At 47.1% G+C, this 20,004-nt stretch overlaps 1 protein-coding gene across 17 annotated transcripts in view; it reads right to left on the reverse strand.

Annotated features, from left to right (window-relative positions):
* Positions 1–20,004, reverse strand: part of APBB2 (amyloid beta precursor protein binding family B member 2) — a 384,146-nt gene that overhangs the window by 73,936 nt on the left and 290,206 nt on the right. For all 17 annotated transcript variants that reach the window (XM_027544336.1, XM_027544347.1, XM_027544349.1 and 14 more), the window contains one exon: positions 226–372. In XM_027544336.1, coding sequence (XP_027400137.1) covers positions 226–372 — 147 coding nt within the window. The remainder of the gene's footprint in view (positions 1–225; positions 373–20,004) is intronic.

Raw genomic sequence — 20,004 nt, forward strand, 5'->3', positions numbered from 1 at the left:
CACAAAGGCAACAAAGCCATCTTCATCAGTCAATCCTACCAACAATCTCCGTATCACAGGACTCAACCAGGGACCACTGCCGACTGTGGAACACCCCTGGTACCCAATAAAAACCTTCAGCGCTCCTCAGCACTGTGTCTCTCGGCTCTTGGGGCTCTGGGGTTTCATGAGGCACAGCGGGACTGCAAGCAAGTCTGACATTAATTATTTTCACCTGTAACTTACCTCTCCCCAAATGCCAACTGTATCTCGGATGTCGTTTTTGCAGTAGGAAAGCTGCCTGATGCAGTTGTTGACGGCAACACTACTCTTGCCAGGAGCGAGGTCCTCCTCTGCCATTTCCACCCACCCCAGAGAGCGCACAGCGAAACACTAGGAGAAAATCAGAGAACCGGAGATTACCTACTGGCCCCAGGTAGCCTAAGATCCTCTACAAAATGTGCATAATGTGTCTTCAATGACTATAAAGTGTTCAAGCATCTAATTTAATAACTAATTCTCGATTGTTGAAAAATTTAATTGTGGCTATATTTCACCACTAAAAAATGTAGTAATAACTATATTCTTGCCTACTTTTCTGTGTGTGTGTTCAGTTTTTTTCTTAGAACCAATTATTAGAAGTAGAATGATAGGGCTAATGGGTTTAAACATTTGTAAGCTCTTTTTTCTAGAATCTGGCAGTATCAGTATCTTTTATCTAGTATCAGGCAGGATTTTTCAATATTAAGAACCTCAGAGGGTTCTCACAAAGAGTAACCTCTCTGAGATTTGTTACTTGTTAAGCACCTAGGAAAAGAAAATAGAAGGGAGAAGGAATTAAATACATGTTTGGCACTTGTTTCTAATAGCAATGGGGCAAAATGTTTTCTCTAATATCCAGAAATGAAGGAAAACAGAGGGTGGGGGTGTGCATTCATCATAACAAATCTCAGTGTTTGTTATTAGCACCAAATCCTGAAAAGTCTACAGAATAATGAACCTGTAAGAAAACTTAGAGCACAAATTTAATTTATTCTTTTATCATTTAGAGATATTCAATTTGAGATTATACTCATCTTCTTTTTAAAAGTTCGGGTATTCAATTTTTTTTTAATGTGGAAAGTATCATATGCATGTTGCAACAAATAAAAAATCCAAAAATTTATAAAGAAGTTCATGGGACATATGAGGGCAATTTGGATACAGCATCTACCTAGCGGTTAACTGCCAGGGTTACCAGGTGGCTGGAACTGCAGTCTCCCATGGCAACCTATGATGCAGGTCTCCTCCTGAGCTGCACATCAATTGAAGAGACCAGGTTCCCAGGACAGGAGGGGCAAACAAGGCACCACACTCCTGTGGAGCCAACAGGCTGACTCTCAGCATCTTCTAAAGTTCCCATAACTGCACTTCATAACAAAATGAAGAAATGCAGCAAAGTTTCCCAGAGGGACCACATTCAGTCTAGTTTTACCTTCCTTGTGTCTCAGCCCCTATACCCAGACGGGGTGCGTCCTTCCTGAATTGTTAGTCACTTTCTCCAAAAAATATCCCACCAAAATACTGAAAACGGTAACAGAATGTGGATCCCCAGGTCCTAGAGGGGAAGGACCGAGGTACCTAGGACCCGGTGCGGACCCCATGTGGAATGGGACAGCTCCCACACACTGATGGTGCCCATGAGGCCTCTTACAGAAATACCAAAAAGAGAAGGTCATCGCTACAAAAACCGCAAAAGCTACTCAGGACCCTAGGTCCTGGGGAAAGGTTCTGGGAGAGGTCCTCACAGTTCATGTGCGAGCGTGCATCTGTTGGAGAGACACTGCCCAGGAGGAAGATGCCACAGGAGCCAGGGCTGCTCCCTCTGAGGCTCTGCTCCCTTTATCCTGAGACCAAACTACTCCCGCAAGTGGGCGTGTCAGAAATGCCGCAGGAGGACACCATAGCGCGTCTCCCCACGTTTCATTAAGACCCACAACTTCAAGGGCCATGCCTTCAAGTACTCATTTTCTGCTTCCTGCAGGGGGCGCTGTGCAGCTCAGTAACTTTTCTTTGTTGGTTCCGAACGTAGTCCCTGGTGAGTAAAATCACAACGCCACAATCTCCCTGCTTCCATCTGCCATTTTGATCTTGCTATGCACCAGCTTATAATGGAAAATCTCATCTCTTCCACCTTCACCAAATGTGTGGAGGTTTTCCAATATGCCAAAGAGCAGTTCTCAGTCACCAGCAGGGTGTCTGAAAGTTCAGCTCAATTCTGACACTAGCTACCTGGAGAAAGCATCAGATCCCACAGGTTTAGGGCTCAGCCGTACAAGACCCCCTCTCCCTCACACCCCTGCCAACTTCAGTTGCCAACTGCAAACCTGTTATCACCTGAGCTTCTAGCCAACCAGCTACAGCTTAAATGTTCTAATGGACCTTCCTCACTGGGTTCGCTTTATTCGCTAGAGTGGCCAGCAGAACGCAGAGAAACATTTTATGTACTAGATCGCTGATGCAGTTGTTTGGTCACTAAGTTGTGTCTTTGCGACGCCATGGACGGTAGCACGCCAGGCTCCTCTGTCCTCCACTATCTCCCGGAGGTTGATGATAAAAGGATACAACTCAAGAACAGCCAGAAGGAAGAGATGCACAGGATAAGGTGCAGAGGAAGTGTGCAGAGCTCTCATGCGCTTCCCAGGGACCACTCTCCCCAGCCTCCACTTGTGCATCAGCCTGGAAACTCTCTGAATCCTGTCCTCTGGGTTTTACGGAGGCATGATTGGTTAAATCACAGGCCACTGGTGACTGAACTCAATCTCCAGCTCCTCTCCCTTCCTTGGGGATGGGCATGGGACTGAAAGTTTCCAGCCCCTAGAACCCAGTGGGTTCTACTGGCAACCAGGTCCCATCCTTAGGTGAGTTCTAGAAGTCATCTGATAGGTATTTACTCATTTATTCCTCACCTCAACCCTACCAGGTTGATACTAAGTTACTGTGTCCATTTTACGGAAGAGGAAGAAGAGGGAAGCAGAGGCTGATAAACAGTGGACCCGGGTTTCCAGCCCAGGCAGTCTGACCTCTGGGCCTCTTACTGCTCTGCCCTATGCCTGAGATGTTGCTGGAGGGGCAGAGTCCGTCTGGGCTGGGCCCACAAGAGGCGCAGGAACACAGTCAGCAAGGTTAGTACAGTCGAGCGTGTCTGGCCCAAGAGCATGTGTCCTCCCGCCGTGTCCGACTCTTTGCAACCCTATGGCCCACAGCCCGCCAGGCTCCTCTATCCATGGACTTCTCCAGGCAAGCATACTGGAGTGGGTAGTGATTTCCTCCTCCAGGGGATCTTCCTGACCCAGGGATGGAACCGCATCTCCTGCATTGGCAGATTCTTTTACCATCTGAGTCACCAAGGAAGCCCAGCAAGAGCAGGGACAGCCTAAATCACCATTTTAGCTCTAACTTATAGGTATGTGATCTTGGCTGTGTAACTTACAAAATCTCATTTATTTGCAAAAATGGGAATAACAGTAATACTTACCTCAGAGGGTTCTCACAAGGAGAAAACAACATAATACAGGTAGCAAACACACCATGAGCACTGCTGAGTGAGAGTGTAAATGCTTACAGAGCCACACACACCTTAGAGGGAGTCAGCCAAGGGGGAAAATGAGAGGAGATTAGGAGATTTGTAGTTAGCGTGATCCCCATGTTCCAACTATCCCCAGGATGGTTTTGGTTTATGTTTGTTTTCTGGCAAAATCATTAAGAGCAGCTCCTTTTATTCTCAAAAGTGTCCTAGTTTGCACAATAAATTATAGTCACTGTAGTCAAAATTCCAGTGAATTCACCCTCTGGCACAGAGACTGAGGTTTGAATGTATCATATGCATGAGATATGCCCAGGTGGAAATGGGTTCAGCATGGCAGGGTGTGTGTGTGTATGAGTGTGTGTGTGTGTGTGTGTGTGTGGCGGGGGGCGGTGAACAGGGAATACCCTAAGACACCAGCATTACTGTGGGATGGTGCTATGCTCTAAAACTAGAAGCCAGGAACACATTTCTCCACTTTTTATACAGCCTATTACAGAATCCTATAGTCTGTGAATACTCAAAGAATTTACTAACATTAAGGCAGGTGAAAAAGAATACTGGCTGGTTTTTGTCTTTGAGTGCATGGATTTCAAAAAACAATAGTCCTCACAATACAATTAATTTTCTGTATGTATTCAATACTGCTGTAATTTAGTTTCTGATCTGAAAAACTTCACCACTGGTCCCTACGGCCACAGTAAGAGGAAATGGATGTGTGTGGGAGAAGCCCCACTAAGAAGCCAGCTCTATTTCCTCCCAAAGAACCAAGCAGCAAAGAGCAACCTGTGCTACTTGGTGCTGCCCCCGTGTGGCCAGGAAGGTTTATAGCCACCACTTTTCCTTAAAGTCAGGAAATTACTAATATACAATCAGCTTTCCGAATAAACACTCATAGAATAGGAGGAACTCAAAATATTCAATCCAAATATGTAATCAAATATCTAATCAATCTGACTGTTTAAACACTTTTTTAAAACTTTGAATAAAAAAAAAAATCAACATTTGTACTCTGATGCTCATTCTTCAATAGCTCTTTACCAAAAGGGTAAAAATGAGTAATGAATGGTTCAGGGGTCTGTGTCATCAGGCGGATCTAGATTCAAGTCACAACTTTGTACCTACCAGCTAGTGACTTTGGGGAAATCACTGGTCTCTAAGACTTAGTTTTTTTATCTGTAAAATGGGGATAATAATAGTACCTTGTGGCTCAGATGGTAAAGCGTCTGCCTGCAATGTGGGGGACCTGGGTTTGATTCCTGGGTAGGGAAAATCCCCTGGGGAAGGAAATGGCAATCCACTCCAGCAGTCTTGCCTGGAAAATCCCATGGATGGAGGAGCCTGATAGGCTACAGTTCATGGGGTCACAAAGACTCAGACACGACTGAGTGACTTCACTCACTTATACTTTATAGTACTGTTGTTAGACTGAGATAGCATATCTGGCATATAATAAGAACCCAATAAACATTTATCATGTTCTTCATAAATTTTAACTTTTATGTGTGGATTTTAAAGATTTCTCTAGTTTAACTGATATCAGACACAACTAAAACACTCAGAAGGCTCTATTAAAACACAGAAAACCGGACACCATCCCCACAGTTTCTGATTCCGTGGGCCAGGGTAGGGCTCTCAAACCTGGATTTGTAATAGTCTCCCAGGTGATGCTGAAGTTGCAGGTCTGGGGACCACTGATCCTAAAAGGCAGATCTAGGTTCAAATCTCAGGATTGCCACTTGCTATGTGTGATATTGGGCATGCTCATTAACCGTTCTGTGCCTCAGTTTCCTCACCTGTAAAACAAGGACACTGAAGTCCCTGTCTCACAATAACCTGTGCATATTGTGAGGATGAACTGGGCAGAGTTTGCTGCTGTGCCTGTTGCTGCCATCAGTTATTACGGGCATTTAGGGAACCAAGGTCACGGCTGAATCAGGAGGGATGGGCTCTTGGTTGGGGCTTCTTTCTCTCCCACCTGTTCTCTCTCCCCTGCACTGGAACCAATGGTCGTATCTTGGTTGGAAACACACATCCCGTTTCAACTTCCGTTTGAGTCCTCTATTAATAGAGACGGATGCCTGTGGAGAACCTTTTTCTGAGACACATGTCGAGGGGTAGAACACAGTGCCAAGCCTTGGTTTCTGGGGCCTGTCAGTCCTGTGTCCGCGTTCCTCTAGTCCCATCATTGTGGCTCAGCCTTCAGGAACCTAAGCTTGCTCAGTTGCAAGATGACAGTAACACTAGGCTCAGAGCACCAGGAGAGCTAAAGTGAACCAGAAAGCTCAGGGAAGGGGCGCTGCAGGCCCTCAGCAAATGCTCACTCTCTTCTCTCTGGCTCCAGGAGACCCTCTCATGTCCTTTCTTCATTCTCCCACAGGCTTTCTTCTCCTCCTTCTCCTGAGTTTTAACAAGGACAAGCAAGATGAGAGCGCCTTCTGGCTGAAAACTGGGGGAGGGGAGAGACAAGGGGAATTGGAGCTGATGGAGTTACAATCAGACACAAGCCTTGCCTCCAGCCAGGTGAGCCAGCTCTGTGCATGGCATCAGAGATGCTGCTGCTCAGACCAGCGCAATCCACGAAGCAGCACCTTCGATGCCCAGAACACAGTTAATGCTCTACATAAGTACTGAAGGATGGTGACAAAAAAGCAAATGATACCAGAATTGATAGCAACACTAAATTATAGATGTTAAAAAAACTAAGAACATCCAAGAGAAAAGCTACAATTTAGTTTACACTGCAAGTGTAATCCTGATCCAAACTCATTTATTGGAATTGCTTACCACTAAGCTAGATTACTCTGCAGCACAATAACAACTGTGTATAGAAGTCAGTAAACATTTATTGAGTGCCTGTTGGTTCCTGTAGACTTAGGGAAATGAGCAGGATGTAGAGGCGATGAGAAATTCAGGGACAGAGAGGCACACGTGTGTGTTGGGAGTCTTTAAACTCAGAGAGAGGGAATCATGGACAGCTCACTGAAGGATATGGTATTGAGCTGAGCCTTGTAGGATGGATGGGTTTATTCAGTTAACAAAGATTTACTGACAACTGTGATATGCCAAGTACTGGAAGCACATCAGTGAACCTGAGAAGCCAAACGCTCTGCTCTGAGTAGTATTTCAAAAAACTGGAAGGGCGTATTCATTTGGCTGTGACACCAGAGGTCGCACAGCTCTGTTGACACAAACCACGAGTAAGGTACAGTGGTACGTGGGGGAGGGGACGTGAGACAGTGGTTTAGGGCCTAGGTTTTCAAGTCACTGACATGGGAGCAAATCCCACGTTGGCAACTATAAGCGGTGTGATTGGAGCCAAGTTACTAAACCTTGGTATGCGTCAGTCTCTTCACCTGTTGCAGTGAGGTTGGTGGTATGGACCACCTGGGGGTACTGGCATGATTAATGGGAAGCCTGATGGTAAGAACAGGACCTGGCCCAAAGAGGATGCTCAAGAAAAGGTGGCTGGTATTTTCACAAGGTCTCTGGCTCAGGGGGTAAAGAATCCACTTGCAAACGCAGGAGACACAGAAGATGCAGGTTCAATCCCTGGGTTGGGAAGATCCTGGTGGGCTATAGTCCAAAGGGTCGCAGAGTCAGACAAGACAGAGCCACTGAACAGGAAGGCACACTGATCCCTTTCAAAAGTGTCATGCACGCGTGCAGAGTCACTCAGTTGTGTCTGACTCTTTGAGACCCCATGGACAGTAGCCCTGCATGGACTGTAGCCCTCCAGACTCCTCTGCCCATAGGATTTTTCAGGTAAGAAGACTGCAGTGGGTTGCCATTTCTTCCTCCCGGGGATCTTTCTGACCCAGAGATCGAACCCGTGTCTCCTTCAGCTTCTGCAATGGCAAGTGGATTCTTGACCACTGATCCACCTGGGAAGCCCAGTCAAAAGCTTCAGGACTAGGGAATTCCACCAAGAGTCAGTCAGTCAATTCTGTTTCATTTTTCCAACTTATGATCAAACATTACTATGGCTATACCTTGGGTGGCTGGGGATGGGGAGAGGCCCAAGGCCTGGGGAGAAGGGGGGGAAGAAAGCCCCCAGGCTCCATCATCTCATGAGCCCACCTAAGAGTCCACGGACCCTGGAGATCCACTGATGGGCTTCAAGAAGTTCTAAATCTCCTACAAATATATCCAAAATTATGTGTGTTTGCATGTAATGGAAAGAGGATCCAAAGCTGTCCAAAGGTTCTGGGAATATAAAACACTTTAAAAGAATCCCAAGGAGTTTGGAAATCAGAGTACTCAACTCATCAAAACATCAATTGAGGTAACATGCGTTCAAGGTAGGAAAAGCTGAGTAGCAGGCATTTGAGTTCTTTTTTGAGAAGTGGATGAGGAAAATGGTTAGCTGGCTCTACATAAGAAAGAAAGGGAAATGAGGGAGGAGCAGTGAGAAAGGGCTGCAGAGCCTCTGAGGAAGTTTTGAAATGGCAGGTAGGGCCTGAATGACTTATAAAGGTGAAGGAAGTCCAACACCCGGTTTTGAAAACCAGTGACTAACTTCCGATGCAACATAAACCCCCTCTATATTACCCCTGATGCTCCAGCAAAAGCCTGATAGAGAGATGGCTGACATCATCAGGAATGAAGAGAAGGGTGGACTCCTGCCCTGGGTAAATGCTTGGCAGAGGAGAGTAGTGGCAAAAGCCTCAGAGTGGAGCACTGGGAGTCAACACAAGAGAAATATAAGCCCGGTAACTGGCAGAACTGGCAGGGGTGCCGGGGTGAGGGTGGACCCATGAACTCTGCAGGATGTGAGACAGGGACTCAAGCCTGTCTCTCCTGCATCCTAAGAACATAGAGATCCCGCTGCTGCCTGAGCTACACAGAGCTGCTCTACAGAGGCTGTTTATATCTGTGTTCTTGGGGTCAGGTGGGAAAAAATATATGTATTCTTGTTGTATGTGACTATGAGGAAGGACCTTTTGAACAATCATACAGCCTGCAGAGAAACTGAGAGAGAATCTGTTTTTACTTCATACTGATGGCTGCCGTAAGGTAACCATCTAGGATATAGTCATCACGTTTGAGAGCCTATATCCTGGGATGTCTCTCTAAGAATCTGGAACTGTCCTCTGCCTGTCCCCTACCCAGTTACTGCATCAGAGACAGCATGGACCTGATTTTTGCCTACAGGACTGTCCAGATTTTGCTGAGAAATAAGGCAGCCAGTAATAAACACAGGGCTGTGACCTCAAATGACTTTCACAGCGTTGTCTAAAAATGCACAGGCTTTTCAGGGTTCCAAATATCTTCCTTAGATTGTGGTTTCCATAACACACAGGGAAGTCTTCAGCAAATCAGAGCTTGTGGTCATGATATATAGGAATGTAGATCACTGTCATTATGGACACAGTTTGAAACAAAATTAGGCTTCACCTGCCACTGGTTTTCCTGGAAACACTGAAATGCTTTCTAAATTCAGCATCTCGGTGGGCTCCACCAGAGAGGTGCCTGGGGACTCTGGAGTGGAGCCTGACCTAGTTCTCCATCCGGCTGAAGCAAGGAATCAGCCTGATTAATTATTCAGCCTGGCAACAACCTGGCCAGCCAGGAGGACCCAAAGAGCATTTCTACACTGACCCCAATGAGCACGTCAGCTGTTCCTGCTGTTTCTCCCCAGACTGTCTGCAACGTGGTGAGCAACCAAGCAGAAAACAAGACACCTGCCCTCTGGGGCCGTGGGCCGCTAGTCCCGCTTACTTAACGCTCCCTCTTTCCTACTTTTCAGGGCAAGATCACTCTACTGGAAAAATTCGTCCTCTGCTAATATCCTATGCTGACAGCTTATGCTGTCAACGTGGACACTCATCATAATGACTAACACGCATCTGGTGCTGATAGCGTGCCAGGCACCAACAACTGACCTGTAATTGAAATCTCGTCTACAACGCCCACCTCTCTGCCTGCCTGCCTGCTCACCACCCCTTACTGGTGGTCAGTTCATGGAGTGGGGTTCCCAGCCCAGGTCATCTCTGTCTCTAGTAAATAACAGGCTCCGTCCCTAGTAAACACTCTACAGACCTCCAAGGTCAGGGGCAGGAATACCAACCACATTCCCTATTGTTGGGAAATGCTCAGTGCATGCACAGTTATGGAGTCAGAGCTAAGTTATCTAATGGAAGTGGGGAAAGATGTGTCACAGTTTAGAGGTGGTGCCTTTAAGTCGTCTCTCATGTACAGCATGGGGTCATGCAGATTTCTGAGATTTAAGGCTTCGGTAACTTTAAATCCTTAAATGAAAATGTAAGGGTTCTTTCAAAGCCCTGCGCCTTGATTTCACCCTCTCTCTGTGCCATTGCAGCAGGCGATGACTCTTCTGCAACTGCTCCCTCGGCTTTATAAAAAGTGCTTGCTGACTGGCACTGCTCTACCACATGGAGAAAGCAATTGTTCTGAGATTTAAGGGAACCCAGGTTTGAACCGGAGAAGGCAATGGCACCCCACTCCAGTACTCTTGTCTGGAAAATCCCATGGATGGAGGAGCCTGGTAGGCTGCAGTCCATGGGGTCGCTAAGAGTTGGACACGACTGAGCAACTTCACTTTCACTTTTCACTTTCATGCATTGGAGAAGGAAATGGCAACCCATTCCAGTGTTCTTGCCTGGAGAATCCCAGGGACGGGGTAGCCTGGTGGGCTGCCGTCTATGGGGTTGCACAGAGTTGGACACGACTGAAGCGACTTAGCAGCAGCAGCAGCAGATCTGAACCACTGACGTGCTGAACAGCAGGCTCAAGGGGAGGTCACACTTGGGGTGGGGGGGTAGGGCTGAGATCTGACTCTGCACATAATACTTCGAATATTCAACCATTGCTGAGGTGTCTTTGCTTCCTCACTTTTACTCAGGGGAAGCAAAATCTCCCCATTCTTCCTTACCAAGTGGTCTCTAGAGATGAGCCAGTTCAGATGGGCAGAGCTGTAGCCTGGCCTCCTCCTGTCCCCTAAAGTGGGGGTGGGGGAGGATTCATGCTGGAGAATGGGACAGTGCTATTGTGCTGGATTCCTTTTAACTTTTAACTTAAAACACGTGTGAGCAGCACTGAAATCATGAAACCAACGTATCTTGCTTTTAATTTAACACATAAGATGTGCACTTTTACACAGCAATGAAATCATGACATCCATATGCTTTTAACATATTTCTAAGCATGATTATGTTGAAGAGCAATATTCTCACTAGTGCTTAAATGGGATTTCAGAGCGAGGGAGGGAATTCCCATTTATTGCACTCCTATATTAGAGACTTTTTATTAGTTATCTAATTCAATTTGGTTTAATTCTCACTCACAACCAAGTAAATGAGTTATTCCACCCGTTTTTGAGAAGAAATAAACTCCAGAAATGGTATGGACCTAACAGAAGCAGAAGATATTAAGAACAGGTGGCAAGAATACACAGAAGAACTGTACAAAAAAGATCTTCCCGACCAAGATAACCATGATGGTGTGATCACTCACCTAGAGCCAGACATCCTGGAATGTGAAGTCAAGTGGGCCTTAGAAAGCATCATTAAAAATAAAGCTAGTGGAGGTGATGGAATGCCAGTTGAGCTATTTCAAATCCTGAAAGATGATGCTGTGAAAGTGCTGCACTCAATATGCCAGCAAATTTGGAAAACTCAGTAGTGGCCACAGGACTGGAAAAGGTCAGTTTTCATCCCAATCCCAAAGAAAGGCAACGCCAAAGAATGCTCAAACTACCACACAATTGCACTCATCTCACACGCTAGTAAAGTAACGCTCAAACGTCTCCAAGCCAGGCTTCAGCAATATGTGAACCATGAACTTCCAGATGTTCAAGCTGGTTTTAGAAAAGGCAGAGGAACCAGAGATCAAATTGCCAACATCTGCTGGATCATGGAAAAAGTAAGAGAGTTCCAGAAAAGCATCTATTTCTGCTTTATTGACTATGCCAAAGCCTCTGACTGTGTGGATCACAATAAACTGTGGAAAATTCTGAAAGAGATGGGAATACCAGACCACCTGATCTGCCTCTTGAGAAATCTGTATGCAGGTCAGGAAGCAACAGTTAGAACTGGACATGGAACAACAGACTGGTTCCAAATAGGAAAAGGAGTACATCAAAGCTGTATATTGTCACCCTGCTTATTTAACTTCTATGCAGAGTACATCATGAGAAATGCTGGACTGGAAGAAACACAAGCTGGAATCAAGATTTCCAGGAGAAATGTCAATAACCTCAGATATGCAGATGACACCACCCTTATGGCAGAAAGTGAAGAGGAACTAAAAAGCCTCTTGATGAGAGTGAAAGTGGAGAGAGAAAAAGTTGGCTTAAAGCTCAACATTCAGAAAACGAAGATCATGGCATCCGGCCCCATTACTTCATGGGAAATAGATGGGGAAACAGTGGAAACAGTGTCAGACTTTATTTTTTGGGCTCCAAAATCACTGCAGATGGTGACTGCAGCCATGAAATTAAAAGATGCTTACTCCTTGGAAGCAAAGTTATGACCAACCTAGATAGCATATTCAAAAGCAGAGACATTACTTTGCCAACAAAGGTCTGTCTAGTCAAGGCTATGGTTTTTCCAGTGGTCATGTATGGATGTGACAGACTGTGAAGATGGCTGAGTGCCGAAGAATTGATGCTTTTGAACTGTGGTGTTGGAGAAGACTCTTGAGAGTCACTTGGACTGCAAGGAGATCCAACCAGTCCATTCTAAAGGAGATTAGTCCTGGGTGTTCATTGGAAGGACTGATGCTAAAGCTGAAACTCCAATACTTTGGCCACCTCATGCAAAGAGTTGACTCATTGGAAAAGACTCTGATGCTGGGAGGGATTGGGGGCAGGAGGAGAAGGGGACAACAGAGGATGAGATGGCTGGATGCTATCACTGACTCGATGGATATGAGTCTGAGTGAACTCCAGGAGTTGGTGATGGACAGGGAGGCCTGGCGTGCTGCGATTCATGGGGTGGCAAAGAGTTGGACACGACTGAGTGACTGAACTGACAGAAACTCCCAAAGAAACCCTGGCAAGTCTAAGGTTACATAAAACGTTCTGCAAAGTCTTACTCTGGCCATCACACATAATGCTAACACTTGTGAAGTGGTGGTGAGGAGGGGATTCGGGTGCTGGGGACTGAGGTGGAGGACAAAAGTGTCACACGCGACATTTATTATGAGTGTCTGTGTGTACATATTGGGTCGGAAAAATCCACTTCTCTTTTATTACTCACACAGAACACATCACTTCTGACCTATTTAGTCATCAAATGTGCAGGAGCTCTTCTGCACCCAAGCAAGTCTCTGCAACACCAGAGGGGTGTGCTACGATTTAACTCAAGCCTAACACTCTCTACTTAGAGAGACAGTCAGATCCCACAGGTTAAGGTCTCAGACCCACAAGGCTGCTTGCCCCAACCCCTACCCCTCGGACACCAAATCACCAAGTCCAGGTTGTCAACTGTGCTTCTGACCAAGCAGTTATAAACTGGAGACCCCCCTGACCCCTCATCAGGTTTAACTTGCTGGAGAGGTTCACAGAACTTGGGGGAAGTTTACTTACTAGATTACCTGTTTATTATTAAAGACTATAACTCAGGAGCATGCAGAGAGACGAAGAAAAGGTATGTGAGAGGGCGTGGAGTTCCCAGGCTCTCTCTGGATCAGGCCACTCTGCCAGCACCTCACGTTGACCAGCTCAGAACCTCTCTAAGCCTTGCACTTTAGGGGTTTTTATAGCAACGTCATCCAATAGGCATGACTGTTCATTAACTTCCTTTCTATCTCTTCTTCTAAGCTTCTAATCATGGCTTGGTCTTTCTGGAGCCTACCTAGAGTCACGTCATTAGAACAAAAGACATTACTATCATCTCGGAAAGTGAAAAGGATTTAGGAACTCTGTGTCAGGAACCAGGGTTAGATGTGTGTGTGGGGTGGGGGCGGGGGGTGGGGGGCACTTGCTTTTACAATATTTAATCAACTCATGGCCATATATGAGACAGATGTTATTACTATTCCCATTTTACAGATGGGAAAACTAAGGCACAGAGTGGCTGTTATGGACTGAATTGTTCCAAATCTATGGTTTTTCCAGTGGTCATGTATGGATGTGAGAGCTGGACCATAAAGAAAAATGAGCTGAAGAATTGATACTTTTGAACTGTAGTGTTGGAGCAGACTCTTGAGAGTCCCTTGGACTGTAAGGAGATGAAACCAGTCAATCCTAAAGGAAATCAGTCCTGAATATTCATTACAAGGACTGATGCTGAAGCTCCAATACTTTGGCCTCCTGATGCGAAGAACTGATTCCTTAGAAAAGACCCTGATGCTGGTAAAGATTGAAGGCAGGAGGAGAAGGGGACGACAGAGGATGAGATGGTTGGATGGCATCACCGACACAATGGACATGGGTTTCAGTAAGCTCTGGGAGTTGGTGATGGGCAGGGATGCCCAGCATGCTACAGTCCATGGGGTCTCAGAGAGTCGGATATGATTGAGCATCTGAACTGAACTGAACTGAGTGTCATACCTGATATGAGCAACTGAACTGAACTGAGAATTCATATATTGAAGCTCTCAGGCCCAATGTGGTTGTATATGGACACAGGGCAGTTAAAGAGGTAAGTAAGATTGCTGCTGCTGCTGTTGCTAAGTCACTTCAGTCGTGTCCGACTCTGTGCGGCCCCATAGACGACAGCCCATCAGGCTCCCCCGTCCCTGGGATTCTCCAGGCAAGAACACTGGAATGGGTTGCCATTTCCTTCTCCAATGCATGAAAGTGAAAAGTGAAAGTGAAGTCGCTGAGTCGTGTCCAACTCTTAGCGACCCCATGGACTGCAGCCTACCAGACTCCTCCATCCATGGGATTTTCCAGGTAAGAGTACTGGAGTGGGTTGCCATTGCCTTCTCCGAAGTAAGATTAAATGAGGTCATAAAGTAGGCTTAATGCAGCAGGACTAGTGTCCTTATAAAAGGAAAGAGACACCAGGAAAGTGGGCGCACAGAAAAGGCCAAGTGGGGACACAGAGAGAAGGCTGACGTCTGCAAACCAAGAGGCTCTGGGAGAAGTGAAATCTGCCAGCACCTTGACGCTGGACTTCCAGCCTGCACAGTGTGAGAAAATTAGTTTCTGTTGTTTAAGCCACTCGATCTGTGTGGTATTTCATTATGGGAGTAGATTCATACAGTGGTATATAAAGTTCAGGCGACCAGCTAGCATATAATGAAGCTGGTATTCAAACCTGTTTCCGATCAGTCACTCAGTCATGTCCGACTCTTTGCAACCCCATGGACTGCAGCCAGGCCTCCCTGTCCATCACCAACTCCCAGACTTTACTCAAACTCATGTCCATTGAGTCGGTGATGCCATCCAACCATCTCATCCTCTGTTGTCCCCTTCTCCTCCCACCTTCAATCTTTCCCAGAATCAGGGTCTTTTCAAATAAGTCAGTTCTTTGTAACAGGTGGCCAAAGTATTAGAGTCTTAGCTTCAGCATCAGTTTATGTACCTAGAAATTCCTATCACCACACCAGGCTGTCTCCTAGGAGCGGCAACAACGTTGGTTTTCCTAAAGTGGGGACAGGGAGGGGGGCAGGCAAACCTCACTCTACACCCAGAGACCTCAGAGAGGGCCTACAACCAACCCCTCCCTCAACCCAACAGGCGGTGCCTGTGCACAGTCCCTCCCCCTCCTTCTTAGGTCAGCCAGAGGAGGCTGATACCAGAGGTCAGGAGGCCTGGTCCTACTCTGAAAGGCCCAAGATAATTCAAGGGTGGGAACATGCGGAGAAGAAGGAAAATCTGCTTGAACAGGGAATGAGGGTTTCAAGCCCCCTCAGGCCTCTATTTATGGCTTCCAGCTGGCTCTGCTTCTGATGGTCAGAGGTCTAGGGGAGACCCCACCACAAGTCCAGAGGTGGTCCAGGAGCTTTTGCTCACATTGTCCACCAGGGGGCGCAGTCACACTTCTCCCTCCCAACCCCCAACTCCGATCCCTGGGGGTAAGAAGTCTCCACCGAGGTAAAGCAAAAAAAAAAAAAAAAAATTAATCAACTGCCTGATGACTCTCATCCCTCTAGGCCATTGTACTGCTGCTCACGCTGCTGCTGCTGCTGCTGCTGCTAAGTCGCTTCAGTCGTGTCCGACTCCGTGCGACCCCATAGACGGCAGCCCACCAGGCTCCCCCGTCCCTAGGATTCTCCAGGCAAGAACACTGGAGTGGGTTGCCATTTCCTTCTCCAATGCATGAAAGTGAAAAGTGAAAGTGAAGTCGCTCAGTCATGTCCGACTCTAGCGACCCCATGGACTGCAGCCCACCAGACCCCTCCGTCCAAGGGATTTTCCAGGCAAGAGTACTGGAGTTGGGTGCCATTGCCTTCTCCGACTGCTCACACTGTGTTCTAGGAAGTGCTAGGGTGGTCAGACTCAGCAACAACCTGTGGGAGGGACCAAGGGGCAGCCAGTGTGGGGCTGAGGCCTCTGGGCCCCTCAGCCAGGGTCCTGCTCTTTCTCTCACATGAAAGGTTCCTTCCGTTGAAGACAGGCCAGCATCTCCTGGTGATGTCCACAGTGACAGTCGCTCATCTATTACTGAACAGGGTGACTTATGACATTATGAGGCATTTAAATACGTTTAAAAACAAATACCATAATGCCAATTTACTCATTTACAGAGAAAAGTGTACATCTATCTCACTGGTTGCTCAGCCTGGCTCACAAGAAGATTCATCCTCTGGAGGAAATCCACTCAGTTCTGACCACCCACTGACCGCAGGCTGAGTAGAGAGGCAAGCAGAGGAGCCTGCCTCAACATCCTAGGGGCTAGGATACTTGGAGACTGATAGCGAGTGCGAGACACAGGCCTCCGGGATGCGATAAAATACGTAAACAGTGGATTGTATTAGTCATTTCCTGCACAGGAGCCAGCCTGACATTTGGAGGCCTATTTTTATCAATGGAAAAGTTGAGTGGAGGTGGGTTCAACCAGAAGATTTGGCCCAGTGTTTCCACAACGTCACAGAACAAATTAGATGTACACGCATGTTTAAACATACCTGCAAGTACAGTGCATCCAACAAATTTATATGCAGTCGTCGTCATCTCTCTAGCAGTCACTGTTTAGCCAGTGCTTTCTCTGGGCTGAGTATTTTGTATTAATATATAAAATTAAGAGCCTGGGCTTGGCAGGGAAAGCAAGGCAGCCCTGACATTTACAGATCACTTTCGCAATGCTTCACAGCATACGACAGGTAGCACAACACGAGTTCACAATCCTACAGAGCAGCAGTTCTTTATTTTACACGTGAGAAATCGAGTCTGGAGAACCAAGTAGAATCACCCCGGGCCACACGGTAAATAAGCAGCAGCCACAACGTGATCTGAGGCATAGTTCTCAAGGCAGACTGCTGTGTTGTCTTGACTTTAGAGAAGAGGAAACCAGCTCAGTGAAGTTCAGCAAAAGGACACATCTGGGGACCGGCTGGACCTCCCCGATGTCAGCATTACCTGTTCTGGAAACAGAGCACTCCATCCATAGGAGGGTCTCCAAGAACAAGCCTCTTCTGTGGACCTCTGAACGCCCACCACCCCAAAGAGGGCCTGACATGTGCTACACACTCAATAAACATTTGTCAAATGAAGACACTGGAGCTGGAGACAGACTGGAGTACGGTGGCCAGAGAGCAATGGGACTGCCTGGACCGCTATTCTCTGGCTGCTCCCTTGGCTAGCTAATTGATCTAAGTGTCTGCCTCTGTGGAGGGCTAACTCCACAGGCGCTGGTGAGAATTCCGCCTTGAACAGGCAGAGAGCCTAGCACAGAGCAAGTGGAGCCTGGACAATGCAAGCGCACGGAGCCTGGACTCTGAAGCCTGAGCACTTATGTCTGAATTCCAGCTCCCCACTTAAGTCTTGAGTGAGGCAGCTTTCTCACCTGCAAAATGGAGACAAGGACAGTCTTATGACCTAAGGAATGTCGGGAGCAATAAATGGTGCGATACCTCTAACGTGCTTAGAATGGCACTTGGTAAGTCTTCGATGTGTTGGCTATTATTATTATTATTATGATTATCTCTGAATTTTCAGCCAATCTGATCTGGGCCATGCCTGGTGACATAAGGGCTTCCTTGGTGGCGCAGTCAGTAAAGAATCCACCCACAATGCAGGAGACCCAGGTTTGTTCCCTGGGTCGGGAAGATCCCCTGGAGAAGGAAAGGGTGACCCACTCCAGTATTCTTGCCTGGGAATTCCCAGAGGAGTCTGGCAGGCCACAGTCCATAGGGTCACAAGAGTTGGACATGACTTAGCAACTAAGCCACCAACACCGACATAAAAGTCATATAAAAATATCCATTTAGCCAGTAAGGTGAGCTAGGGTCAGATATCACTTGCCTCCAAGTGCCTCCATTCTGAGACCAGAGGGCCAATCCTTCCATAGGCTAATCCATGCCCAGTGTCCAATCCATCCTTATTGGTCTAAAAGGAGTCCCATCTTCACTACCTGGCGGGGCCTTCACACAGCCCTGCAGACAGCAGCCCACATTCAAGGGTTCTGGGACACATGACCGAGGAAAAACCCGAGTCCTGGCTATGTTTGCAGCCCTTCTCTCCGGGCTTCCAGTTGCTTCCTGATTGACACACGGGCTCTTAGCAGGTCTGGGAGTGCTGTCCCAGAGCAGCGTGTGGTGCTCATGTCCCCTCTAGGCGTCAGTGGGATCTGGACACCTCCTTGTCATGTGGGCCCTCTGTCCCAATCCTGACTCTGAGCTGAAGACCATTGAGATCCTACAAGGATGGGCTCATTAGATGGGTCCCTCTGGACATGGAGCAGGCCTGCTGAGTCTTTGGAGAGTAAGGCTTGGACCATTCCTACACTCATCCAAGCAACACTGGACAAAAATTCAATACTTCATTCACTCAAAAATTCAAAAGCTTCCACAGAAGATGATTTCTAATATGCTATGAAATGGTGGATTTCTTACAAAGGGAGGTGGGATATGGGCAGAAGGGGGCACTTCTTAGACCTGATGCCTGACCCTTCCAGCTGGAGCACCTTCAAATCTCACCAGCCAAACACTCAGTAACAGCCTCCCGCAGATGGCCCAGCCTGCTGCAGCCCAAGGCCTGGGAGACCTCAGAGTCACCATGAAACATCTCCAAGAACCTTGATCTGACAGTAACCACAGAAACTTCTCCTCGTGGGAGAGTGGGACAAAAGGGAACTTCTGCCGCTGGAGACACTCGAATGCCAACAGAAGCTGAGTCTGCAGCAGTAAACATCGGCTCACGGCCCACACTCTTAGAGCCTGAGTCAGAGCCCACGCCCAGCCAGGCCCAGCAGCGAGGCTGGCAGGAGCCGTTCCTATTTCTGCAGGGAAGTGGCAGATGTCCTCACTCCTGGGAAACTATTCTTCTTCCCCAGAAGCGTGAATGATATTTTAGTTTTCCCGTATGGGAGTCTTGGAAAAGATCGAGAGGCGAGTTGTATGGTCCACATGGTTGATTTACACTATTGATTTCATTTCTGCTGCTGCAGAGTTGAGAAGCCTTATTTGCAGAGTAAGCATAGAGTAAAACCATAAGGAATACCCAAGTTCTGCATGTAAAGTTGGCTATTTTATCTTGCAGGGAAAGCAAGATGACTATGTGAACTCTAGAGGGATTGCTGATCCAACAGAAAGTGCAGAGAACCTGAGGTCAGGAGACAGGCTGCACCCTCCAGGCTGAGAGTTGGAGACCTGGGGTTGGCAGGGCTGGGACACTGCTGTCTTTTGCTATTTCTCTCTCTCTCCACACTGTAACACAAATTACAAGAAGGCAGAGGCTTGCTCTGCAGTCTTCTCTGCCCCAAGCACAGAATATGATCACTATGAGGGTTAAATGAGTTCATACATGTCATATAGGCTTTGCACAGTATTTGGTGTTTGGTAAAAGCTATACTCCAGCTTCCCTGGTGGCTCAGTGGTAGAGAATCTGTCTGCAATGCAGGAGACACAAGAGAGGCAGGTTTGATCCTTGGGTTAGGAAGATCCTCTGGAGGGCATGGCAACCCACTCCAGTATACCTGCCTGGAGAATCCCATGGATAGAGGAGCCTGGCAGGCTGCAGTCCATGGGGATGCAAAGAGTCAGACACGACTGAAGCAACTTAGCATGCACACAAAAGCTATACTCATCATCATTATTGGGACTGATTGTAGTTTTTATTGTTGGCTTATAAGAAAGATTTTTTTTAAAACTGCACTGCTCACCAAGAAACAAAATATCTGCAACTTTTTACAAAGGGTCTGAGATGAACACAGTGAACTCATAGAGTGTGAAGACCTACAAAGACCGCAGTTAGAAGCAAAGCTGTTGGTTTGATCAACCCTAAAGGGAGATTTAGCAGATCCTCGCTCGCAAAGCCGACTCCTAGAAGTCTACACAGCATGCACATGGAAAGAGCCTTTACCCACAGCATAGAGCCTAGTGCATAA

The sequence above is a fragment of the Bos indicus x Bos taurus genome, chromosome 6 (genome assembly GCF_003369695.1).
Source record: "Bos indicus x Bos taurus breed Angus x Brahman F1 hybrid chromosome 6, Bos_hybrid_MaternalHap_v2.0, whole genome shotgun sequence".
Classification (NCBI taxonomy): domain Eukaryota; kingdom Metazoa; phylum Chordata; class Mammalia; order Artiodactyla; family Bovidae; genus Bos; species Bos indicus x Bos taurus.